Source organism: Cnephaeus nilssonii (assembly GCF_951640355.1).
Source record: "Cnephaeus nilssonii genome assembly, chromosome: X".
In the NCBI taxonomy this organism is placed as follows: Eukaryota; Metazoa; Chordata; class Mammalia; order Chiroptera; family Vespertilionidae; genus Cnephaeus; species Cnephaeus nilssonii.
This window is the reverse complement of record NC_137071.1, coordinates 131,614,935-131,638,491: the sequence shown is the minus strand read 5'-3', so window position 1 is coordinate 131,638,491 and position 23,557 is coordinate 131,614,935. Positions and strand designations below refer to the sequence as shown.

At 58.2% G+C, this 23,557-nt stretch overlaps 1 protein-coding gene across 1 annotated transcript in view; it reads right to left on the bottom strand.

The window, feature by feature from the left end:
* Nucleotides 1–590: 590 nt before the first annotated feature.
* BCOR (BCL6 corepressor) overlaps nt 591–23,557 on the bottom strand; it is an 80,678-nt gene continuing 57,711 nt past the window's right edge. The window contains 15 exon segments of the mRNA XM_079765510.1: nt 591–1,687; nt 3,146–3,302; nt 3,493–3,570; nt 3,934–4,079; nt 4,969–5,135; nt 9,135–9,389; nt 9,632–9,954; nt 10,485–10,829; nt 11,049–11,309; nt 15,652–15,838; nt 16,305–16,331; nt 16,333–16,359; nt 17,008–19,845; nt 20,764–20,842; nt 22,115–22,240. Coding sequence (XP_079621636.1) covers nt 1,396–1,687; nt 3,146–3,302; nt 3,493–3,570; nt 3,934–4,079; nt 4,969–5,135; nt 9,135–9,389; nt 9,632–9,954; nt 10,485–10,829; nt 11,049–11,309; nt 15,652–15,838; nt 16,305–16,331; nt 16,333–16,359; nt 17,008–19,845; nt 20,764–20,842; nt 22,115–22,200 — 5,268 coding nt within the window. The 5' untranslated portion in view covers nt 22,201–22,240 and the 3' untranslated portion in view covers nt 591–1,395.

Below are 23,557 nucleotides of genomic sequence, written 5' to 3'. Positions count from 1 at the left end.
CAAGGAATATTCAAAGTGATGAATAGCAAGAACCTTACAACCAAGATTACTCTACCCAGCAAAGCTATCACTTAGAATTGAAGGTCAGATAAAGAGCTTCACAGACAAGAAAAAGCTAAAGGAGTTCATCACCACCAAACCAGTATTATATGAAATGCTGAAAGGTATTCTTTAAGAAGAGGAAGAAGAAAAAAAAAAGATTAAAAAGTATGAATAAATGGCAATAAATACAGATCTATCAACAATAGAATCTAAAAATCAAGATAAAGAAGCAATCTAATGAACAAAATAAACTGGTAAATAAAACAGAAGCTGAGGCATGTAAGTATGGAACAGACTGACTAATCTCAGCGGGGGTGGGGGAGGGGTGGGAAGAGATTAACCAAAGCTCTTACCTATGGACACGGACAACAGGATGGTGAAGGCATGGGGTGGGGTGGAACCGGGTGGGGGAGGCAATGGGCCGGGGGCGGAGGGGGGGGGGGGGGCATCTTTAATACTCTCAACAATAAAGATTTTTTTAAAAAAAATCTGTGACATTTTAGGAATATATAAGACACAACATACTTCAGTGTTCTCCTTTCTTCAACAGGTTTATTGCCTTTTAAGAAAATTTTTGTAAAATATAAATACAAAGGCAGAGAATTTACTTACAAAGTTAAAACACAGATTTCAAACATAAACACACAATTCAGAAAATTTTAGTTTTATGTACATTTTCAAGCAACCTCAACATATTATGTTAGTTTTCAATATTTTACAGGGTACAGAAAAAAATAGCTCAAAGTCTTCTTTAAATAAGAGCATAAAATGTTTAAACATATAAACAATCCGGTTTGATGCGTGAAAACTAATTTCACAGCTTTTAAATTAGGATATAAAAGTTTCATACAATTAGTTGTTGTGTGTGGATATGGTTTGAATTTATATTACACGCCACTGGACTGCATCCAATAGCATTTACCTGACCCGAGCAGGTACTCTGTAAACAAAACATAAAATTACAACATCACCGAATTCACCCCCAAACCAGCCACACAGTTGCGGCCACACTACGCGGTTGCGGCCTCGGCCATCCATCTTTTTTTTTTTTCTTTCTTAAAAAAGAAAAGCAAAGAAACAAATCTTCCAAGAAAAAAAAAAAAAAACACACCACAAACATATCCCAAAGCGTGTGTGCATGGAAAAGTAAAGGAACGTTACAACAGCTTCATAAAAACGGACTTAAAAGTTTAAAAAGGAAACAAAACCACGTTTTCGAAGTCCTTCCGACTGGAGCCGTTTCTCTTATATAAAGAAGAGATATTTCCATATGTAATAGTGTCCTTTCTTTACAGAAATAGCCGTATGACACATATGCACAGGATTAACACTATGACACACTGTACAGGCCGCTCACCAGTAGTCGTCCGAGCCCGTGTCGCTGGGGTGCAGCCACTCGACGGTGGAGCCCAGCAGGCCCTGCAGCTCGCCCGTGAACTCTACCAGATCCAGGAGCTCCTTGCTCTCGGGGTTAAAGGCCTCCATGTCTTTGGGGCAAGAGAACAGGAGGCTGGCTGCAACCTGCCGGTAGAACTCGGCCTCGGCGATGGTGACGATCTCCACGCTGGGGAAATTGCAGCGGAATATCCGCGAGGACATCTTCAGCTTCTTCAGCACGTCCGACAGCAGCAGCCAGTTGCGAGGCCTGCGGCGGCAAGGAAAGCTGTTCGAGTGCCTGGCACCGTGCGGAGCTCGGCCCCTGGTGGGACAGGCAGGGGCCGCTCCCTCCGCCTGGACACCCCTTCCCCCCCAGAAGAGGGGATCTAGTTCTTGCCACTCCCTTCTGGCTGCATCTCCATCTATCAAGAGGCCACTTAGGGCCTAGCCAGCATGGCTCAGTGGTTGAGCGTCGACCTAGGAACCAGGAGGTCAGGGTTCGATTCCAGTCAAGGGCACAGGCCCGGGTTGCGGGCTCCACCCCTGATCCCTAGTGGGGGGCGTGCAGGGGGCAGCTGATTCATGATTCCCCCCCCCGCCCCCCGTCACGGATGTTTCTGTCTCTCTCCGGCTCCCTTCCTCTGTGAGATCAATAAAAACACATTAGGAACAAACAAATAAAAGAGGCCCCTCGGGGGGACCAGGCAGCGCAGCCAGAAGCCGGAGCAGCAGCTGTGGAGGAGCCGCGTCACAAACTGCCACGTCACCGGCGCTGGCGCCGACGGAACCTGACTCAGGGCCTCGCTCTCCCAGGAGCGCCCTGCTCTAGTCACCGGAGGGGGCCAGGCACCGACGCCCCTTTGATGTCCCCTCCCCTCCCCTCCCCCTCACAGACAGAGCATCATAAACGCAGAGGGGGGCTCTCCTTCCCTTTCCCACGCCCCCAGCCCGCAGTGCGCCTGCGAAGGTGTGTTCCATTCCTCACAGCCGTCCTCGCCACCCTTGAGGGCTCCCATTACTAACACAGTGTCACTGTGCACATGCTTGTTTACCGCCCCAGGGCCCGAGGAGGGTGCTACTCAGTAAGTGCCATGGTGACACACAGCAGAGAACACAGTCTCCTCACCGGTCCGCCACAGGCCTTGGGCACAGGGGCCGTGCCCGGCCACGGGAGCCAGACGGGATCTAACCAAATCTGATGACACACAAGATCAGGATCCCTTTCCAAAGAGCTTAGCGACTGAAGGATCCAACAGTGTCAACTTCCAGTCACTGACTTCCATGTCCTTTGAGCTCTGGGGGTGTATTCTTTTTTTTAAAAAAAACACATATTTGTATTGATTTCAGAGAGGAAGGGAGGATAGAAACATCCATGATGAGAGAGAATCATGGATCAGCTGCCTCCTGCACGCCCCACACTGGGGATGGAGCCCCCAACCTGGGCCTGTGCCCTGACCGGGAATCGAACCGTGGCCTCCTGGTTCACAGGTCGATGCTCAACCACTGAGCCACACCGGCTGGGCTCTGGGGGCGTATTCTGAAGAGGGCAGTTACCAACCATGCTGTGCCCCCCCCCCTCACCGGGGAAAGATCTGCATTTTGCGAATGTGACAGACACTTTGGAATCCCCTCCCCCACCCATCCGGTTCAGTTTCAGGGGATTTCTAACTCCCGCCCTCCCAAGAGCAGCTGAGCCCGTCCCCAAGCACACGACAGCCATGCTCACCCCTGAGCGACCGACACTTGGACGTTGTAACACGGTAAGAGGGGGCTTTCTGCAAACTCAAACTCGAACACATCACTAGAGGCCTCGTCATCCTCCTGCAGGTCCTCCGGCCCCGGGGGGTTCGCCAACACGTCATATCCACTTTCATCATCTGGCTCTAATGGAGGGCGAACGACAGAGCGAGAGAGAACGGCATCAGTCACAGCCAGACGGTGTCCGATCAGAGAAGGACCCCAAACACTCTTTCCCAGCGAGCCCCGCCTGTGGCACCCGCACCCGCACCCCCGGCAGAGAAATGGCCCGAAAGGCCCGCGCTGCCCACGGAACCAGAGAGCGAGGCTGCTCACCGCACACGGAGCTGCCGTAGAAGTCCCAGAAGCTGCTGGAGTCCTCGTCGCTGCGGCCCTGCAGGTCTTTCAGATAGTCTGGAGAGAAAGAGGGGAAGCCGCGGTGAGAACCGGGTGCGGGAGGCTGGGGGCATCTCCCCCCAGTCCACCCAGCGCGCGTCCTCTCCCACACCGTTCCCTGCCCGCCCCCTTCCGACCAGGGATGGGTCCCCCCTCGCCCTCATCGGCCCCTCGCCCAGCAAACAAAAGCTAGCCGGGCAAGCTAAGAATTTTTTCCGCCCTCATGGGCCAAAATAAAGCTGGCACCTCCTCTCTGGATTCCGTAACTAACGACACTGCGTGACCCAGTAAGTACACGAGATAAACGAGGGTGGCCCCTCGAAGTGCGGGGAATCCCCATCCCGGGGTTTGAACGAGTTCCCCGCGAGAACTTGGTCGTACCTGTTAAAAACCTTTCCATGAGTTCGCTGTGCGTCATCTTCATGATGGTTCTACCTGAGTACGTAGCCAAAGTGGGGTCAGCACCATAGGAGAGGAGCAGGCGGACGATCGCCAGGTGGTCGTTCTCGACTGCATCGTGGAGGGGCCTGGGGGACACGGGCAGAGGGTCAGCTCCCGCCTCTAACAATCCTGACAAGTGTGCTGCCACTGACATTCCAGAGAGGGAAACTGAGGCAGGGACTGGCCCAAGGTCAAGCAACGTGCCTCCTATTCCAGGCCTGATTCTCAAATGCAAATGTACCTAATCCAGGGCCTAAGGAGGAACACAAGGCAAAATGAAAACGTTATAAAAAAAAGCCCAGCCCGGCCGGCGTGGCTCAGTGGGTGAGCGTTAACCTATGAATCAAAAGGTCACGGTTGGATTCCCGGTCAGGGCACATGCCTGAGTTGTGAGCTCAGTCCCAGTGTGGGGCGTGCAGGAGGCAGCCGACCCATGATTCTCTCTCACCATGGATGTTTCCCTCTCTCCCTCCCTCTTTGATAGCAATAAAATAAACAAATAAATAATAACAAATAAAAAAGCCTAGTCTGTTTTTTTAAAAAAAACAACCAGAAGGTGCAGGGCCCTCTCACCCCATGAACCAAGGTCAAGGACAGGGTGCGCGGGCTGTGGATGTGTGTGGCCCGGGCAGATCTTACACCAAGCCCGTGGCAGTGGCCCTGTTTGGATTCTGGGACTGTCGGCTCCAGGATATTTTAAATGCTGTAATTCAATAGATGCTGATGAAAAGTATGGGGTCTTAAAGGGCAACACCTCCAATTACTCAGGCAGGCTCGACATTTTCAGACTTTTGTCCGTGGGAGCATTGCAAACTTTGGAAGCTCTGCCTAAATTTGCCAGAAAGGTCTGGTGGATTCCACCATCAATGTGCTTCCATGTCCCTCTCCAGCTTTCCTCCTGGGGTTTCCCATGTGCCCAGAAAGATACGGCCTGTGCCCCGCAGGGCCAGGCTCACACCGAGCCCCGCAACTGACCTGGTTCCGTCCTGGGCACTGCAGTTGACGTCAGCACCGTATTCAAGAAGGTGTCGCACAATGTTCAGCCACCCCCTGGCGCAGGCTTCATGCAGGGCACAGTATCCGGCATTGTCACGGTGGTTCACATCACAAATCTTATTCTCCAAGCAGTACAGGACCACCTCCTGCGGGGAGCAAGGGGGGGCCGCCGTCAGAGCACCCCACAATGCACCCTGGAAGCCTGGCCTCATCGCACAGTGCCCGCTTCCCAAGGCACCCATCCCTGGGGCTGAGAGCACGTGGGAAGGGCTCTGTGATGGAGACAGTGTCCTCTGGGCCCTGCAGGCTGGCGACTGTCCATGAAACCAGCAGCCCGGCCCTGGGCAAGTTACCCTTGAATTTCCTCCTGAGACAGGAGAGTCACGGAGGCTCTCAAGGCGGCGGGAGGACGCCATCAGCTAGCTGAGGCCTCAGGCCAGGGCTTGGGGACAGAGGTGTCCCGCTTCTAATCTCTTAGATGACACCTGGACAAGGACAGCCCGCGGCACACACGCTCCTGTTCGTATGTTGAGCAGAGTGAGAGGGAGGCTCTGTCTGTGCATCACGTGCGTCGTCAAGAAATGACACAAAATGCTTCGCACACACCCCCTCCCCCATTTTGCCTCACCCTGAACCCCACTTGGGGCTGAATGAATAGCCTTTTCACGTTTACTTCAGCGAACGGCAGGGACTGAGCTACCAGACACTGGCCCCTTCTCAGAGGGTGTTCTGTGTCAACAGTGCACACCAGAATCGCCCTTTATTCCAGGTTTCCTTATCGCTGCCCTGACGAAGGAAGTTTTCAAACACACAAACACGCTGGACTCTTTTCCTACCCGCCACGCCCAGCAGATGGCCCGACGCATGCTCCACTGGGTCGGGGGGAGCCGCGTGGGTCACAGCAGGCCTCTCCATGACAACTCCGCTATGCCCTTTCCAGGACATGTCAATCAAAGGTGACCCACCACTTGGGAGCGAACCAGAATGTTCCACATGAGAAGCGAAGGCTGCGTGCTGGCGGACGCGGCCCGCGGTGCCCTGTGGCTTCAGGTCAGTGCGGCAGCTCCCTTCCAAAAGCAAGAGGAAGGGACAAGGTGTGCCCACAAACGCGCTTTCCCTTCAGATCCTAACCTGCCAGCAAGCCCACAATCCTCTGGGCTCCCAGGCCACCTGCCCCGAGCCCCGGTATCCAGGATACCGCATGAAGCCGCTGCTCTTTTAGCAGGTCCTCCCCAGCCAGGCTGGAGCGGACGGCTGCAAGCTAATGAGCTGTGTGCCCCGCCGGGGAGAGGCCCCGTCACGTGGCCTGGGATCAGGTCTGAGCGCCACTGACTGCTGTGCACAGATCAATTTCCCCGGGGCCCGGTGGCCTGTCTGGTGGCCTGTCACCCGGGCTTTATTTGCTCTGACAATTACGGCCCTCACCTGGAAACCCGCGTCGCTGCCAGGGCTGATCGGAGGGCACCCAGAAATGAAAGGGCAGCAGAGCCGACGGGCAAGTCAACTCCTTCCCGGGCGGGTGGCAGGAGGCGGGAGTAGCCCACAGCCAGGCCAGCCGTTCTGCCGCGGGCTGTCCTAACGCAGCCACGTCGCTGTCGCTATGTACACAGCACTCCTCGTTTCCCCAAATGGGCATGCCTTCTGCTGTCCCGTGACATGCCACAGTAACCCACGACGTGCCAGGAAGGGAAGATGGCACTGTTCTCATTCACCACTTGGGGAAACCGAAGTCCAGAGAAGTTAAACCCCACGTTCAATGAACATGCAGTCCTGGAGCTAGAACTCGGGGCTTTTGGGAGCTGGGCAGCTGGGAAGCTTCAAAAGGCCCCAGAGGGCCCCAGTGAGAGGGTGGCAACCCGGCCGTGACGAGCACCCGCAGGCCCTCTGTCAGGGTCAAGTGGGTTGACTACCTTCCCTGGCCGGGAGGGCGCCGGCCTCTGAATGGATGGCAAGCGCTGTCACCAACAGCCGGAGGAATGGCCAAGCCCGTCCGCCCAGTATGTTTCCTGGTTTCTTTTCTGCCCTGGAAATGGGAGCGCGTGCCGGCAGCCCACCCATTCCCAAACACAATCACACTGTTTTCGTTGGACAGTTCTGTGTGAAGCGGCTATAAGCCGAATGCCATTAACCACAAAATGTAACCATAAAGGCCATAAACCCGACATTGTTAATTAATTAAATGCCTCATTAACTTTTTAAAAAACATGATTTATTCAATTCATAGAAAATTTAACCATCACCACTAAACGCACAAGCATGTGGTTGCACATTGGCCTTTTAGCCCAAGAACCAGCAGCCTGAACTGGGAGGGAAGGTCTGAGCGTCTCTGGCCACGCAAGCCGTCTGTTTAACACAGAGGGTGTTCCCAACGCCCAGGACACCGCTGAGCAGGACAGAAAGCTCGGGCGGCCTTTGACGGCACCTGGCTCTTCAGCGGAAAGCAACGACGGGAGAGACTAACTCCAGGAAAGCCCTCCCTGCCCTGGGCGTCCCAACGACACCTCCACCGGGTTAAGCAAATTGTCCTGCAACTTTCAAAGGTTCCCATTGCCACATCTCCCGACCAGCTGCCATCCTGACGTCAATTCTGCCTAAAGAAATCCTCGAAAGTTGGGTTCAAAGTTAAAATCGTTGACCCAGCAGTGAAATGTTTAACACCAAAAGCAGCGACCTGCGCAGTTTACACATCGGAGCAGCTGTCGGACGTAAACCTTCCCAAGGTTTCAGGAGCCCCCCAAGGCCTCGTAGCCCCAAAAGCATGGTCGCCCAAGCCTCCGACCCACCGGCTCCACAAAACCCAAACGCAAGCTCCATGGTGGGGCCAACAAGGGCCTCTTGAGGTCTTTAGTCCCAAAGGGAGACCGGTAGGAACAATGCCAAGATCAAAGGTAAGGCCAGGAACCCCCAAATCCACACACGTGGAGCAGGCTGTCCTCCTGCCTCTCTTCCCCTCCCCTCCCCTCCCCTCCCCCCACGCCCAGTGTGTGCTGGAGACACAAGTCCATTCTCTCACCCACGGACATGTTGGCGAAAACAAAGCACACACAACCAGCAACCAACGAAGAAAGCACCGTTTCCCAAGGCTTCCCCCACAGTCATGCCTCGGGGGCCCGGGGCCGAGGCAGCCCCACCAGGGAGGGCTCCCTGCGCCTTGGGAGCCGGGCTGAGGGAGCCAGAGCTGCCACCGGAGCCGATCCACACCTCCTCTCGCCGCTTGCTGAGCCGCATTTTATTTTCCCCATTCAACTCCCAGAGGGCTGATGCCAGCATTAAAAAAATGCCTTTGCCCTGTGGGCTATTACATCACAATTTCAACTGACAGGCGTGGTGGGGGAGCCGCTGGGGCAGAGGGAGCCATCTATCTCCCAGAGGTTAGCTGTGCAAAGGGCAATTCCAGTGCGAGCCCAGGCGGCCTGGGAGAGAGGGGTGGGGGAGGGGCGGGAGGCGGGGGAGGGGCAGGGCTCCGGAGCCAGACTGGGGGATCACTCGCTACCTGTACAAGTTGTCATTTAACCCCTCTGGGGCCGTTTCCTCATCTGCGAGCGGGATAACGTTAGTGATCACCACGGGAAGAGGTGGGAAGGGGGAAATGAGTGAGTCTGGGTCATACGGGCTGAGAAACCCAGACGGTATCTTGCTTTGTATGTTGCTACAGCGATAGAGGGCAGGCCAGATGGGGATGTGGGGTGAGGGCAGGGACTTCGGGGCAAAACCCGAGTTCCCCTCATCCTCAGCCCTTGGATTCTCAGGTCTCCCCCACCCCCTACCTGCACAGACATTTCCTGCCCGCAACCCAAAACAGAGCCAGCAACTTCTCTCCCCCGTGCTAATCAGAATCCAAAAGGGCTCATTAAAATTCCCCCAGTCGCCAAGCCCTGGGTTATGTCAGATTTCATATCAGAGATAAGTGAGCGGGATGGAAGGATGCCAGGCAGCCTGCGTGCCTGGACACGGCCTGAACATCACAGGTCTTTCTTTTCACACCGCGACGGAACAGGCCACCAGAGAGAGACGGCGAAGGAGCCAAAGGAGCCGGCGACTCCAACATCCTGCGGGCCACCCCACCTGGCGCCGCTCCCACCCCTCCCCCACCGCCAGGGGCAGCAGCCGGGGGTTGGGGAACCCAGGGCCCCAGGGCCACTGACCTCGTAGCCCAGGCGGGCCGCGCGCTGCAGGAGGGTCTCGCCCGCGTTCTTATTGACAATAAGTCTCCGCGCCTCGGGGGGCATGGGGCGCGACTGCGTGGCCTCGGGAGGGGAGCTGGAGCGAGGCAGCTGGGTGGACTGCGACGCCGGCAGCAGTTGTTGCAAACGGTCAAAGGGCTTCTGGTCCTGCTTAGCCGGTGACAGATCGTAGTCGGAACTGGACTCGGGCCGCTTCCGGACTCGCCTGACGGTCACCTGTCACAGAAGCGGGCAGCGCACACGTGTGAGGCAGGCGGCGCTGCACGGCCTCTTCCCCGCTTTCGTTTGGGGGAGGGGTGCTGGGGGCAGGGATTTCGTTCTCACTGCTTTGAAACTTCACCACCACCCAGAACAATGCCCCCCACGATGGGGGAGTGACCCTGGGCACGGAGTCCAGGCACAGGAAAGCTTTGTCCCCAGAAGCAGGCGTCCCCAGGCCCGGGGGCCGGCGGAGGTACCTTGCCGTCGGCGTTGTCCACGTAGTAGTCCCCGGGCAGCGGCAGGCCGCGGCGCGGCTCCGGCGGGAGCAGATGCTTGGTCTTGCACAGCCGCTTCCCGGACGGCTTCTCGCCGCCGTCGGTGTACTTCTGCAGCAGCGCGGCCTGGCAGTCCTCCTCCTCGTCCGTGCACAGCACGTCTGTCTTCGGGTTTTCTTTAATTTTCGGATGTTTGGCCGGCGGCCTCGAGGCTGGCGTGCAGCTTGGCGGAGTCTGCCTTTTGCCGCTCGCGGTGGTGGATGAAAGGCCCTTCATGGGCGGAGAGGCGGCGAACACAGGCAGACCTAGAGGCGGCGGGGGCGAGAGGGGGGAGACGCGGGCGTTACCGAGTGGCAGCCGGTGCGGAGAAAAGCCCATTGTTGGCGCCCCTCGCTAGAGCGGCTTCGGGTTTTAAAGATATACCAATTCCGTTCTCAAAGCATTAATATTTTAATTAGCCCACATTCAGCCGTCAAATAGGTTAACCCACAAAACACTGGTGAGTCTCTCCAGGGGCCGGGACCGAAGGGCAGAAGCCCGTCTGGGGGACGCTCTGGCTCCCACCCCAAGGGGCCTGGGGACCTCCAACGTCCCCAAGGAGGGCCAATCTGGGTGCTCAGGACCCGGCGGCCACCCAGGCTCCCCGGTGAGGAGCAACCCAGGAAGTCCAGCTGCCTCCTCTCAGCTGTGCTCCTCACGGTACATTCCAGAAGGAAGTACGGGGGCTGGAAGGACACCAGGAAAGAACTCCCTACGTCGCTCAGGTCCCCCTCGAGGGCCCCCCCCCCCCCGGTCCAGGAGCGGGGAGGGCAGTCCCAGGGTGGCCTCTGCTTACCTTGTTCATTGTCACTGGACTTGAGGGCCTCCTCCGCCCAGCTTCTGTTGCCTTTGGTCTCTGCCCTTTTCCTGCCCGGCTTCTCTTCGGAGAGGCTATTGCCCTGGGCAGTGGCCTCAGGCTGACTGGCCTGGGTCACTTCCTTCCTGCCCTGCCGGCCAGGTTTGCTCTCAGCTGCCGACACCTGCTGCTCCCACTGTTCTCTAAGGTGCAGCAAGTGGCGTTGCTTTTTAGGATGCAGCCCTGTTAATTCAATGCACACCTTCAGGTTGGTCAGCTCATTACAATGTGGGTCTTCTAAGTGGTTAGAGGAACTGTTTGTCATTTCCCTCTCAGGCCAGTCATCTAATGGAGAAATAACTACAAATTAATCAACTGTCTTACCCATCACTACCGGGGGTGGGGGAGGGGAGGGGGGGGCCACTAGCTCTGCCTCTGGCATGGGGGGGGGGGAGGGAGGTGTGCGCGGGTTCCCCAGGGCTCTAGGGCAGCGCCAGAAACAACCACTGCACCACCCCGTGACGCCCCGGGGCCGCGACGCAGGCAGCCGCCGCCCGCGCTCACCTTTGGAGACCCGCCTGCGCTTGGCTTTCAGCAGCGGGTCCTCCGGCAGCTCCTCTCCAGGGGCCTCGGCGAGGGGGCTGTCACCCGAGGCCTTGCGCTTCCTGTCCAGCTGCAGGGCGGGGCTGCCCGGCACATCGGCGGCGGCCTGCTCGCTGGGCGGCTCGCTCACGGGCTGCCTGTCCACAAAGTACGACTCCAGGGCCAGGTCCTTGTTCTCCGGGGGCTCGAAGGGGTCGTGCTTGTTGCCAACACCATATTCACCTGGGGGAGGGGGGACAGTGACAACAGAAATGAAGGCCCCCAGGTCACCGCGAGAAAGCAGGATTGGGGAGCGGGCAGGCCCTCCGTGACCGGAAATGGGGCACGTGATGAAAGAGCCCCCAACCTGCTACATCCCAGTTGGTCACCCTCGATGGCGATCAGGGTCTTTTCTCACGGAGGATGGGTGACCCCAAAGCAAGATCCAACCAGGCCATGGCCACGGCCACAGCCATAGCCACCCCTCTCTGGGTAACAGGGGAGATGGTGAAGGAAGAGGGATGGGGGCGTGTTGGGGACCGGGGAGGCTGGGAGACCAAGGGCACTGGGAGGAGGGGTGTGGCCCACACACAGGGTCAAGTTCAATGTCAGGGAACTCAATCTGATCCCTCCCCTCTGTTCTCTCTCACACACACCTCAGGGGGAGGGGGGAGCGCATTGCTGCTCCCATGTCCTGTCCAGAAGGAAATCCACCCCCCCCCCCCCGAGGTCTGGCCCTCAGCAACGCCACGCACACCCACAGGACGCAGTCGCCCCGCCTGGCACTCCTCCGTGGCGTCCCTCACATGCAGGCATCTAAGCACCTTCCCAAGGCAGGATGCACCCCCTCTCTCCACCAGGTCCCCCCTCGCTGAGCCGCTCACTTCTGCTCTTTCTGCTCCACGTGGCGCCCACTTGGGGCCTCCCTACGAGGCAGCTCCCCGGCTACTTGGCTGTTCCCAGTTTTTCTCACACACACCATTCCCAAACCACACGGTGATGTTCGGGTGCTCCCCGCAACGGACCTGCGCGTCACCCGGGGAAGGAGCGCGGTACTTCGGTGACACTGAGCTAATTACACCACCCAGATCCATTTCCGGGCGAAATCAACACACTTCTCACCCACTGACCGCTCCAGTGTCACCTCCATGCTGACCAGCCCTACTGGTCCCCCGCTCAGCCTTCTCTTGGGGGCAATTCCCGGGGTTCAGTGGCAGTCAGTTGTGGGGACAAGTGTCATCCTGGCCTTGGCTAGCCTGGGCTCTAATGCCGGGCCCCGTAGGTGGGGCAGTGGGAGCCGCGTCTCCTCTTGCGAAGGATCGGTGGGCAGCGTCCCCACACACACAGCCGGCAGCGCGGGGAGCCACAGCTCACCCCCATCCCCGGCCCCGCAGCGCGGCTGGGACTCTCTGTGCTCCGCAGTAACATCCCCGCTTTACAGCCGGCCCCCCCTCAGCTGTAAAGCGGGGATGTTACCGCCAGCCGCCTCCCGGGTGGGCTTCATAAACAGGCCCGCCGCCCCGGGGCAGCCAGGAGAGATGGCGCTAACAAAAGGACACCAAGCCTCTCCGACCAGGTGGCACCGCAGCCCCAGATGTACGACATTTAAGGACATGAGCCCTCCTAGTCACACCACTCCACTTGGCTGGTCCGCTCAGCCATCCCAGGAGCCCCGGGGAGGGCCTGGGGCCCGTGGGAAACTGTCCACGTCCAATTTTAAAGTGTACTTACCCCTCCCCCCTTAGATAGGAAAGATGTTCAAACCAGGTGGCTGGAAGGCAGAGGTGACAGGGTGATGACACACGCCTTTCAAGGCCACGGTCAGGCAGTGGCTTGGCCTGCATGGGCCCTGCCCAGAATGGGGTGCTCTGCCCGTCACCCCCGCCCACACCTGCTCTGGCCCCTGAGCAGACTGAGAGCCACTCCACACTCTACCTTTCACCCTCGCGGCCAACTTCCTAGCAGCGCAGTGACTCCCACCGCGCAGACCTGGCCTTGGCCGCAGACCTGGCCTTGGCCGCCGCAGACAGCCACCTGGAGGCCTGGCGATGCCTTCTTTCACGGTCAGCAGGAGTGACTGGGGCCCTCGTCTCCCTGCTCTTCGCCGGACAACAGTCCCTACCAGGCAAGCCTGTCCCGTCCAGCCTCCTGCAGGCTGCCCCGCTGGTCAGGCTGCCTGGGCGCAGAGGGGGCTCCTTCAGCCCCCAGGACGGGGAGCCAGCCCCGCACACGCATGCCAATCCCGGAAGGCCAGAGTGGCGCTTCCCGGCAGGCCACCCCGGCCCTGTCCCCAGGGGCCCTGCAGGGTGATGACTGTGGCTCCTCCTGAACTGTCCTCAGGAACCCCCATTCCTAAAGCCGGGGCTCACCGACATCCCCCCCCCCCCCCCCCACACACACACATGAACTTCAGTTGCTTTCTTCCCCATTTCGTACAAGGATCTTTTCCCAAACTAAGCGCATCCACCCTTCCCATCCTCTAGGCCTCTCTCAGGCAAAGAGCCCAATTCCCCGCTGACTCCGCGACCTCGCTGAGGCCAGGAATAACCCGCAGGACGCCCTGCCCGCCGACACACGCATGGCCGCCAGCTCGGGGCCGAGGCTCCAGGTCGCATTCCTGCGCACCGCCCTGGAGCTCCCACACGAGCCTCTCCAACCACAAGCCACAGGCCCGCCCGGAGGGCAGGGGAGCCGTGCAGAGAGCTGCCCTCGGCCCTTCTGCAAGCGGGAAGCCATGAGCGCTCGGCCACTCGGTGTCAGGCAGATGTGATGCGGCCGTGTTGTTTGTGGTTTAACACTTATTGCACGCCTGCAAGCCTGGTCATATGACTCAGCACATACATCCCATAATTTATCATTGTTATGCCATAGCATTATTTCGCAGCAGCATTGCCATGGCAACATTTACAAGTCACCGTGGCAACAAAGCACCCTCACCGCTGGTGAGCCAGGCCCAGCGAGCCCTGCACCGTGGCCGAGTCCCTCCTCTCCCGTAACCGCAGCGGCCCCGGCAGAGGCGAAGCTCGTTAACGCGCGGCCCTCTCTGCTCCCGGCTCAAAGCCGCTTCCCGGACCCGCAGGTGCGCGGCCAGAGACAAGTTTCCCAGCACGAAGTTCTGTGAGGCCCTCTGCCCCCCCGCCTCCTCCCGCTCCTGCCCGGGCGCTGCCACCGAGCAGGTCCCGGGGCTGCGTCAGCCGAAGGGCTGGCCAAGGAGACGTCATTCCACATTCGCGGCGAGATGGACGCATGCCTCCCCCCCCACCGCCATCCTCCAAATGCCACTGATGGTTTCTATTCATAAACGGCCAAGGCTGAGGCGTCTCCTGACTCATCGTTGAACGTCTAAAATGAAAACCTCACTCAGCCACCTCCCTCGCAAAGAATGACTGAAATCCTGGCCATTGTGTTTCAAGTTCATTCACCTTCCCTGAGCCAGCCCTCCGCGCACGCTTGCACCCACCATCTTAGAAGCTCCGGCACCCCCTTTCTGACCCCTGCCTGCTCCAGCCCCGACGTGCTCAGAGCTGGGCTCTCAGCCACAGCGCTCTCACGAGAAGAGAACCTATTGCCGGGGGGGGGGGGGGGGGGGGGGGGGGGGGGGGGGAGGGCAACCAAGCCCACACGGGCTCAAGCCACAAGGGCCAGAAGGAGAAAGAATGAGCCCAGCCCGCTGCCTTCCCCAGTGGCCATTCCCACTCCTCCCAGCCTCCCTCGCCATCCACCCAGAGGGCTTCTCCCTGGCAGGCGCTTTTCCTTCTTCAAAGAAGCACCTGCCCGTGAGCCGGCCTTGCCCACTTCCGCCAGGAACAAGGACACCTGCACTTCAGGTGCATCCAGAACCCCTGCCGCTCAGGTAAGGCCCCTGACCAGCCACTGCAGCGGCCTTCTCCTGGACGAACGTAGGACACATTGGTCCCGGTGTGGCCTCCTCAGAACCCCGGCCGCAGGCGGCTGCTGGCCCCAAGGGTGAGCTCTCCCGGGCCACAAATCCTCCCAAACCCCATCAGGCGCCGATGATCCAAGTGTGCGCAGGAATGGCAAACCTATGACATTTAATGGCACAGAGCTCCTCATCGCACCCATCATCCCGGACTATCATGTCTTGGGGTGCGGGGGGGGGGGGTGTTGCACCCACTCTCTCAAAATGTCCTAATTCCCCATCACCAACGCATCGGGCAGAGAAGTCAGGTGAGCAAACGCCAAAGGGGACCAGCTGTTGGGACTGAAGAAGTCCTTCATGTACACGGTGTCCTTGCATTGCACCGTCGCCTCCCAATGATGACAAGCACACCCGCCACAGAAAAGGAGCCTGCTCACCCCCAGTCCTCTGTATTCCAGACCAGACGGTCCCTGCGGTGGTGGGAGCCACCTCTGCCTAGAAGTATCATTCCGCTGCTACAAAAAAGAACATACATGCGCCACACCTTACACTCAGTCTCCGCTGCCATTCCTCTGCTATAGTGTACTAACTAGACTGCTACCGATTACAGGGAACAATCTTCCACAGGGGCCTCATTCCTGGACGCCACAGTGCTCAAAAGGCTCACTACGCGGTCCCACACACGAGCCACTCGGGGTCACTTACATCTCTCACTGTCATTCTGGTCAGCAATGGCCTCCTCCAGGGCGACCAACTTTGGCTTTTTGTCCTGACTTCCTTTCAGGCTTTCCCACTCTGCAGGGCTGAACTTGCACACCTCGGAGTCTTTGGTTGCTGGGTGGCCACCTTCTCTCTCTTTCATCTCCAACTCTGAGAAGCGCATCATTGCACGCTGGAAAGAGAACGAAGATGGAAAAAAAAACAACACCTTACCATAAAAGCTATTTCCTTTGCCTTACCTTAAAGGAAAGTATTTTCAAAGAAAAGTTTGCCCAAAACCAACCACAATTTATGATACAACTGAGATATTTTAAAATTTAACAGATAAAAATTTAAGAGGATCTATATGTAAGTAGTCACACATTCTTTATTCATAAAGCCATATGTATAGATACGTATGCGCTGTGTATGTATATCCATACATACACTACTGCATAGAGACAGACATTCTCTCTTGAAGGTAAATAAAACAGAACAAAACACAACCAAAGAAAACAAAACAAAAACACAACAGGAAAGAAAAAGTGCACAATGAATAAAGACGACCATGGCCCACAAACTTCCCTTGGTATTTGGAAATGAAATTTAACTCAAAAGGTTTATGGAAGATTCTAGTAATAAAAATTTGAAGAACTGACCTCACAGTAAGCAGCGGGTAGACATAAAAATACTGTCCTCTTGTAATCCTTCCATCTATGTAATTAAAATGGGCACTCAATGGATCATTTAGATAACTTCATCCATTTTTATAAGCATAAACTAAATTTTTTCTCTTAACATTGCAAAAACAATTTGGCTTTATTTATCTTTTAATTAAAAGTAAAATATCTTAAGGAAATTCCTATACAACATCTATCATTCACTAGCAAGTTAAACACATCCTCTATCCCTTTAAGCGAGCTTTTCTTTCTTTGGTGAAAAAAATTGCACGCATCCCACAGACATGCGGCTGCTGCACACCTCCACCGAGGAGCGCGTAAGGCATTCTAAGCAGCGCTTCTAGGCATACTGGTTAACGTACAGTAACGGCAGAGAAATTAAAGCAACTGATAGGTAAACGTCATGCAGTCTCTACATAGCCCTCACAATCATTAACTTCCCTTTATCAGCATTTGAGTGGAGTTCTCAAAATCTACAGAATAACTGAAAATAACCAGGCACACGCACCTCCTCAGTGCCACCCCTCACGTCCCCTAACTGGCCACCTTCCATACATTTAAATTACCATAAGCTCCATAACCACTCCTGCCCTACCACCCCCCCCCGCCCCCCCCCCCGTCCCGTTACACATTAAAAAGCTGACAACTGGTCAAGTCACTGAGATTCGGGGGTGGGGCTCACCTGCAGTGCCCGCTGCTCCCGGCTCAGCTGGCTGGAATCTGCGTACAGTTCGGTGGTGACACACTTGAATCTGTCACCCACGTAACCAGCGGAGTTGGCGATTCTCTTGGCCAGCTTCGATGGCTTCGGTTTCAGCACTTTGCCATCCGATTCTGCCTCATCAGCTCCATCTTTGGTATAGGTGGGGGTGACATCCACACTGGGTGGGGCACCGCCCACACAAAACGGTTTGGGGTCCTCTTGGGTTTTCCCAAAAGTTACAGCAGGGCCCTCGCTCCCTAGTGGGGGCTCCAGGAACGGGGTGGAGACCGGCACCCCCAGGCCCTCCTTGGTGGCGCCCGCTGCAACGTTGTCCTTGCTCAAGCCGAAGACGGACTGGCCCGGGGCCTGTTTGAAGGCGTAGGCTTCATGGAAGTCACCGATCCGCCCCAGCTCCTCTCTCAGGGCCAGAAAATCGCGGTGCGACTGCAGGGCCGGGTCGGCCGGGGGCTTGGCGGGCTCGGCGGTCTGGCCGATGCCGTCGGCTGCAAAGGCGGGTTTGGACACGTTGGTGTCAGGTTTAGTGTCTGCCTCTTCCCGAAGGAGGTCCACATAGACGAGCTTGTCGCTCTTGATGACAGTTTTGCTCTGACTCCAGCCGGGGCTGGGCTTCGGGGTCTTGTCGGTGGGAACGTCGGGGTGTAACTTGGCGCTGCTGGCTTCCAGCATCTCGGAGAAGCGGCTCCGGAGGGTCGGGTCCTCGTAGCGGCCTCTCTCGTGGGACCGGGACCTCCTCTCCGGCTTCTCCTCCTTCGCGATCTCGATGGGCGTGTGAGGGATCAACATGGGATGCACCATGCCCAGCCCCAGCGCGTCCTGGTAGGTCACAAACTCCGGCCGGCCGGTGGGCAGCCCGTAGGGCAGGCCGGGCTTGGGGGCCAGGTGCCCGGGAAAGAGACTGCCGTTGGGCAGCAGAACCGGGTGAGGGTAGACAGGTCCCTTGCCGTGTAAGGAGAGGGGGCTGATAGCAATGCCCTCGGGCGCCGGGTAGGGGAGGTAGCTCCTGGGGTAGGGGATGGGGGGGGACCTGAACGCCTCGTTTGGAGAGAGGAAGATGGAGCTGGGCGGGAGGCCGTTCTCGCTCGCTTTGAAGCTCGGGTCCGGGTTGCTGGCTTTGGCGCCCTTGCTGCTGGCCCCGCTGTGCTTGGCGGGCGCGGTCTGGGGCTGGCCCACGTGCTGGATGACGGACGGCGTGGTGTCCACGGAGCTCCTGCTGGTCTTGCTGCCATCGGCATTGGCGTTGGCATTGGGGGCTGGCGACGCGGAGGCCGGGCGGCCCGCGCTGGACACCGCCCCCGAGACGTTGGCGACCACGGTGTCCGTGCCGCCCATGCGAGGGCACGAGGAGCTCCGCTGCTGCGGGATGGCCCAGTCCAAGGCCTTGTTTTTGAGCGGAAGCCCCTTGCCACTGGTCTCCTCGCTGGGGCTGGGCCCGGGCACCACCCAGGACGAGGGCGCCGTGCTGATGATCTCGGACCTGTAGATGGCGCAGCCGCCCCCCGGAGGGGATAAGGTCTCCTTGGGCATCTCGGCCCCGGCCAGCACGAGGCCGCTCGCGGCTCTGCTGTGGACCAGCACCGTGGGAGCCATCTTCTTCAGGTGCTCGGCCTTGGACGCATCTGCGTCCACCACCTTGGACGACAAGTCCAGCGGCTTATCGGTGACGTCTTTGGTAATCGTCTGCTTCTCCAAGAGAGGAGGGGAGCCCCCGTCTTTCCTGTCCTGACCTGCAGTTTTCCGAGGGTGCCCGGGCACCGGCTGCGCGCTGTCGGCCCCCTCTGCCGCCTTCGGGTACTTGGCGAGCCTGGCCACGGGGAAGTCTCCGCTGACCGTCATGTATGGCTTGGACAGGGCGATGGAGGGCGACGTGGAGATCCGGGCATAATGCTTGTGGAACTCCGAGTAGGTGTCCACCGTGGGCTGCGAGGGCAGGTGGACTCGGGGCGAAGGCCGAGGCGAGGGCGGCAGCAGGAGCGCCGCGTCCCCGGGCAGGCCACTGCTGACCGGCTTGGCGGACGGCACCCGGGGCTGCTTGCTGTTCTGGATGTGGGGGTAGGCGTGGGAATCGACGGGGTTCCCAGGGTTGACGCCCATCTTCCAGGGCAGGCTCTTGTCGGCGCAGTGGACCAGCGGGGGGATGGCCGGGGAGGCCGAAGGCGTCGAGAGCCTCATGGGCGAAGCCAGGGACGAGGGGATGTGGGGGCTGACGTAGTGGGGCGGCGGCAGGTAGAGGAAGCGCTCCCCGTTGGTGCAGACCGGGGAGTAGAGCGGCTGGGCCAGGCTGTAGGACTGCTGAGGTAGCAAGGCCTTGTACATGTTCAGGGGGTACTTGTTTGGCGAGTCCAGGAAGGGGTAGATGGCTGGCGTGGCCCCCTCCATGTAGGGGTTGACCCAGGGCAGCCGCAGGTAGCTAGCACCGTTGATGTTGAGGGGGCTCTGCTTGTCGCCGGCCGGCCGGTCCAAGCCCAGCGCCTCTGCCGGGGGCACCGCGCCTTTTTGTATTCCGGGGGGCGTCTTGTAGATGGCACTGAAGCCATTGGGGGCTTTTCCTGAGACGGCGGAGGCCTCCACCGTCTCGGGGGTGTTGGCTTTGAACTGCACCTCTGGGTTTCTCTCGGAGGGAAACCCAAGCCCGCCGAGGGAGCTCGCGGCAGCCTCCCGGCCCTTCTCGGAGCCCAGCCCGCACAGGCTGGAGTACACGATGTTGCCCGGGACCCGCAGCCCTTCCCGAATGAGGCCCGTGCGGTCCATGCTCAGCGCCGTCAGGCCATCGATCCGATGGGCAGTGGTCGCGTCCACCTTGGCGGAAGAACACGGGTGTTACTAAGACACTCCTTTAAGCAGCCCGACCGTCCCCAGGAGAAACTGCTCAGGAACACACCAGATGCCTCCACGTCTGAGCAGGAACGGGGGAGGGGGGAAAGGGTTCCAGGGTCTCCGGCCCCCTCCCCCCTCATCCAGAACCCTTTGCTGCCAGTTGCACTAGGATCCTGAAAGCCCAGAAAATGTCAATCCCTTTAGACTCGAGGCCCACACATGATCAGTCACCTATTAACTCGGGAAAATTCACCTTCTCAGCAAAAAAACACGCTGCCGCAACTGAGACACACTAACTCCACGCCTCTCAGCGCCTTCACGGGGTCCAGAACTCAGACTAACCCTCCGTGGCCTGTTGGGCGGGGGCGGGGCGGTGTTCACTGGGTCTTTCCTGGACGCTATTTAACATAACAAGAAACAATCTTCAGCGGAGGACTTTCGATGTCTCATTTCTAAATCAATAAAGAGGCCGGGGGTCAAACTGCGGTTGCATCTCTTGACTTCCTCTCCCTGGCGTCTGAGGAGCTCGTGCGTTTCACGTTTTACTGGAAATGGAAACCCTGAGGATCTACTCGGAGGCTGGCAACCTCTCTGTCCGGGAGCACCGAGGTGGCGTGCAGCTTAGCGAGGACAGGCAGCACGATTCCCACCAGGCTCAGGGACGTGGGCCTGAATGGCAAGCATGCCGCAAGGAGCGCTCGGCCATGGACCCGAGGGGGGGGGGGGGGATGAGGCGAGGGCCCAGTCCTGCGGCTCACAGAGGCTTTCTGCTCAGCCCTGCCCTGAAAGCCCAGGCTCCGCCCCCACCCAAGCCCTTTAATGGTATGCAAATGAATGCACGATTGATTACAGATCACTGCGACTCAGATAGCACATCAACAGAAGCCATTCATCTCTTACCACGTTGTGGTTCAAGGGATTTTCTTCTCTCAGTTCCAGTCTGGCCTTTGAAGCGTCACCGTCATTTACAGGAATTTTCCTATGTGAAAGGACACACGACTTCATGAAAGCATTCCTCACTTAAGCCATCACTCACAGAAAAGACCAGTTCCTAATAACGCCATTGTTTTTCAATTGCCCTGAAAAACACTCCTCCCCCATGGCCCATACTGCAAGTTGTCCCCAAATGGGGATCGAACTGGAGCGGGGAAAACTAAGGCAGGACGACAGGGGTGGAGATCACAAACACGGCCCCGAGGTGGGTAGGTGGGTAAGCCCCCGAGGTGGGTAAGCCCAACATGAAGCACAGCCAATTCCTCCAGCACAATCTTCTCTGCAGAGCTGCCAAGCAGGCCGACCTGGGCTCTGCTGTCTTAGATGACCCTTACAAGCTCTCCGTGAGGACACACAGGAGCACACTGGTCAAAGCCCAAAGCAGGGGACAGGCGGCTGGAGTGTACCGGCCACAGCGACCACTTCCGTGTTACCCACAGGGGCAGGCTCTCAAAACTTTTCCCCAAAGTTAGGTCCCACGTCCTCCGAAACTGGTTTCCATGGTGATAATGAAGCCATATTTGATTGCCTTTATCAAAATGACGAGGGATAAACACTAATATCATCAAATGTCAGCTGCTCCCGGCTCCAGAGGAAGCCCGTGTCTGTGCCAGGCGGCGGCGGCTGCCCTGGGACTTGTTATCAGGGAGCATCGATAAAGCAAGCGCCTGGTGCCAACTTCCCAATCCCCAGGATAAAAGCGCTGACAAGCAGCAGGGGAGTTTCATCATTACCCCGAAAACCAGCTTCGATCATCTGCTTAGATGTCTCTACCCCACACCCCAAAATCACTAATGAGGAGGCTGACAAAGCCGTCAGCTGACTGAACCCAGGAGCCAACAGCCCCGCTGGAGGGGCCGCACAGGAGACGCGAAGCTGAACCGAAGTGAAGGGTGGCCGTCTCCCCAGTTATTACTGAGCAAACTATTTGTTCTAAAAGCACATCGAATGCCGATCCACCTGGGCCCGCACTCCTGACATTTCGAGTTAAAGCAGCATATACACGGGGATTAATTCTCCTTCATAAATATGAAATAATAAATTAAGAACGAAAGTGCACTGAAGGCCGCTTTAGGGGCTAATCTTTTAAAGGGCGGCGATGCTTCGCTGAGCCGGGTTGCCTGGTAAAACTGTAAATCAAGGTGCCGCCAGCGAGGCAGATCTCCTCCCCCACCCCTTTCGGGCCCACGTGGCCGGGGGAAGGCGAGGCCTGGGCTGGCTCCGGGGCAGCGGGGCCCAGCCGGGCGCGGGCGCTCACCTGTCCTCGTTGATCCCGCACATGCGGACCCGCTCGCTGCTCATCCAGCTGTGCACGTTCCCATACAGGGGGGTTGCAGAAAGCATGTCGTCTTCTTGGATGGCAGCTTTTCTTCAGGCGGCTAGTCTGTTTAAAACAAAACAAAACAAAATCCCAGGAGGGTGAGTAAAGAGCCAAATCGGAAAGGAGAGAAGCCCTCTTTCTAGGCAATCCCCACAGAGCGCAGGCTCGGGGAGGCGGCCGGTGGCGGAGGGGCTGCGGATGGCACACACCACACCCGAGGGTCCGGGGACGCAAGAGGGTTGAAGCTCTACCTCACCCCGGCCAGGGTGCAGCCCCTCCCGGCCCGCGGGCCGGCCTCCTGTCTGGGCGCAGCGTCTGGATCAGGGCAGGCGGCAGGCTCAGCAGCCAGGAGGCCCAGGCCGCCCTGGCCTTCCAGGGCTGTGCAACTCCCAGTTCAAGGGTTAAAGAGTCGGGGGGCTGGTGGCCCACTCCACCCCAACCCTAGATTAGATTAAGCACCGAACCCGGGTGGTTTGGCCTGGGAGCTGCAGGGGGAGGCGGCTGAGTAATTCGATGACGCCTGCTCGCTGGGGACACAAATCATTAGCGAGCGAGCGCACAGGTCTTAGCAGCCTGGGCTGCTGGGCGGCAAGCCGCTGGCACCCTGGGAGCAGCCAAAAGCCACCCATTTTCCACCTCCTGGGAGGGGGCGCCTGCCAGACAGGGGGTGCGGGCGAGCACCTCTCCCCACCCCCACTGCCTTACCTCCTCAGCCCCGCCCCCGCCCCCACCCCCACCCCCAGCACATTCTAGTTTGCTGCATGAGTGAAGGGTCAGGACAGGCTGCATTTTATTAACAGGATTATCACGGCGCGTGATTTATCCTCGTGCAGGATTTTAATTGCTCTTCGGAGGTTGAGCCGTTTCTTTTGACTGCGCTTCAGCCCATATCCTGCTGTTAAATGCTGGGTTAATAAGTAGGGGAGCCTTTAATGCCTGGGACCGATGGCCCTGGGCAATTCCCTGATCACAATCGCTTCCCGGCTCCCTCGTCCGTCCGGGCAGGCCGCGGATCTCTCCCCCAGCCCCAGCCCCAGCCCCAGCCCGTGAGGGATCACCGCCGCGAAGGCCGACAGGGGAACTTCCCTCCCTCCTTCTCCCTCACACACCCACCCACACAGTTTCCGAAAGCCCAAATGTTCCCTAAGTCGACACATTTCCTTTGTTAGCAGGAAAAAATATGCAAATGATCGTTTTTTACACTTTAGCGCAGAAAGCCTGCCGGGTCGCCTGGGATGGAGGCACCGGGTCCGCATCTTTTCAGAGGGTGGGGGTGGGGAGCACCAGGGAGGCCTGAATCCAAATGCCAGGCTGTCCTTGGGCATTTCTTTGTCCCAACGAGGCCTTTTGTCCGCCAGCACAGCCCCACCAGCCCCTAGA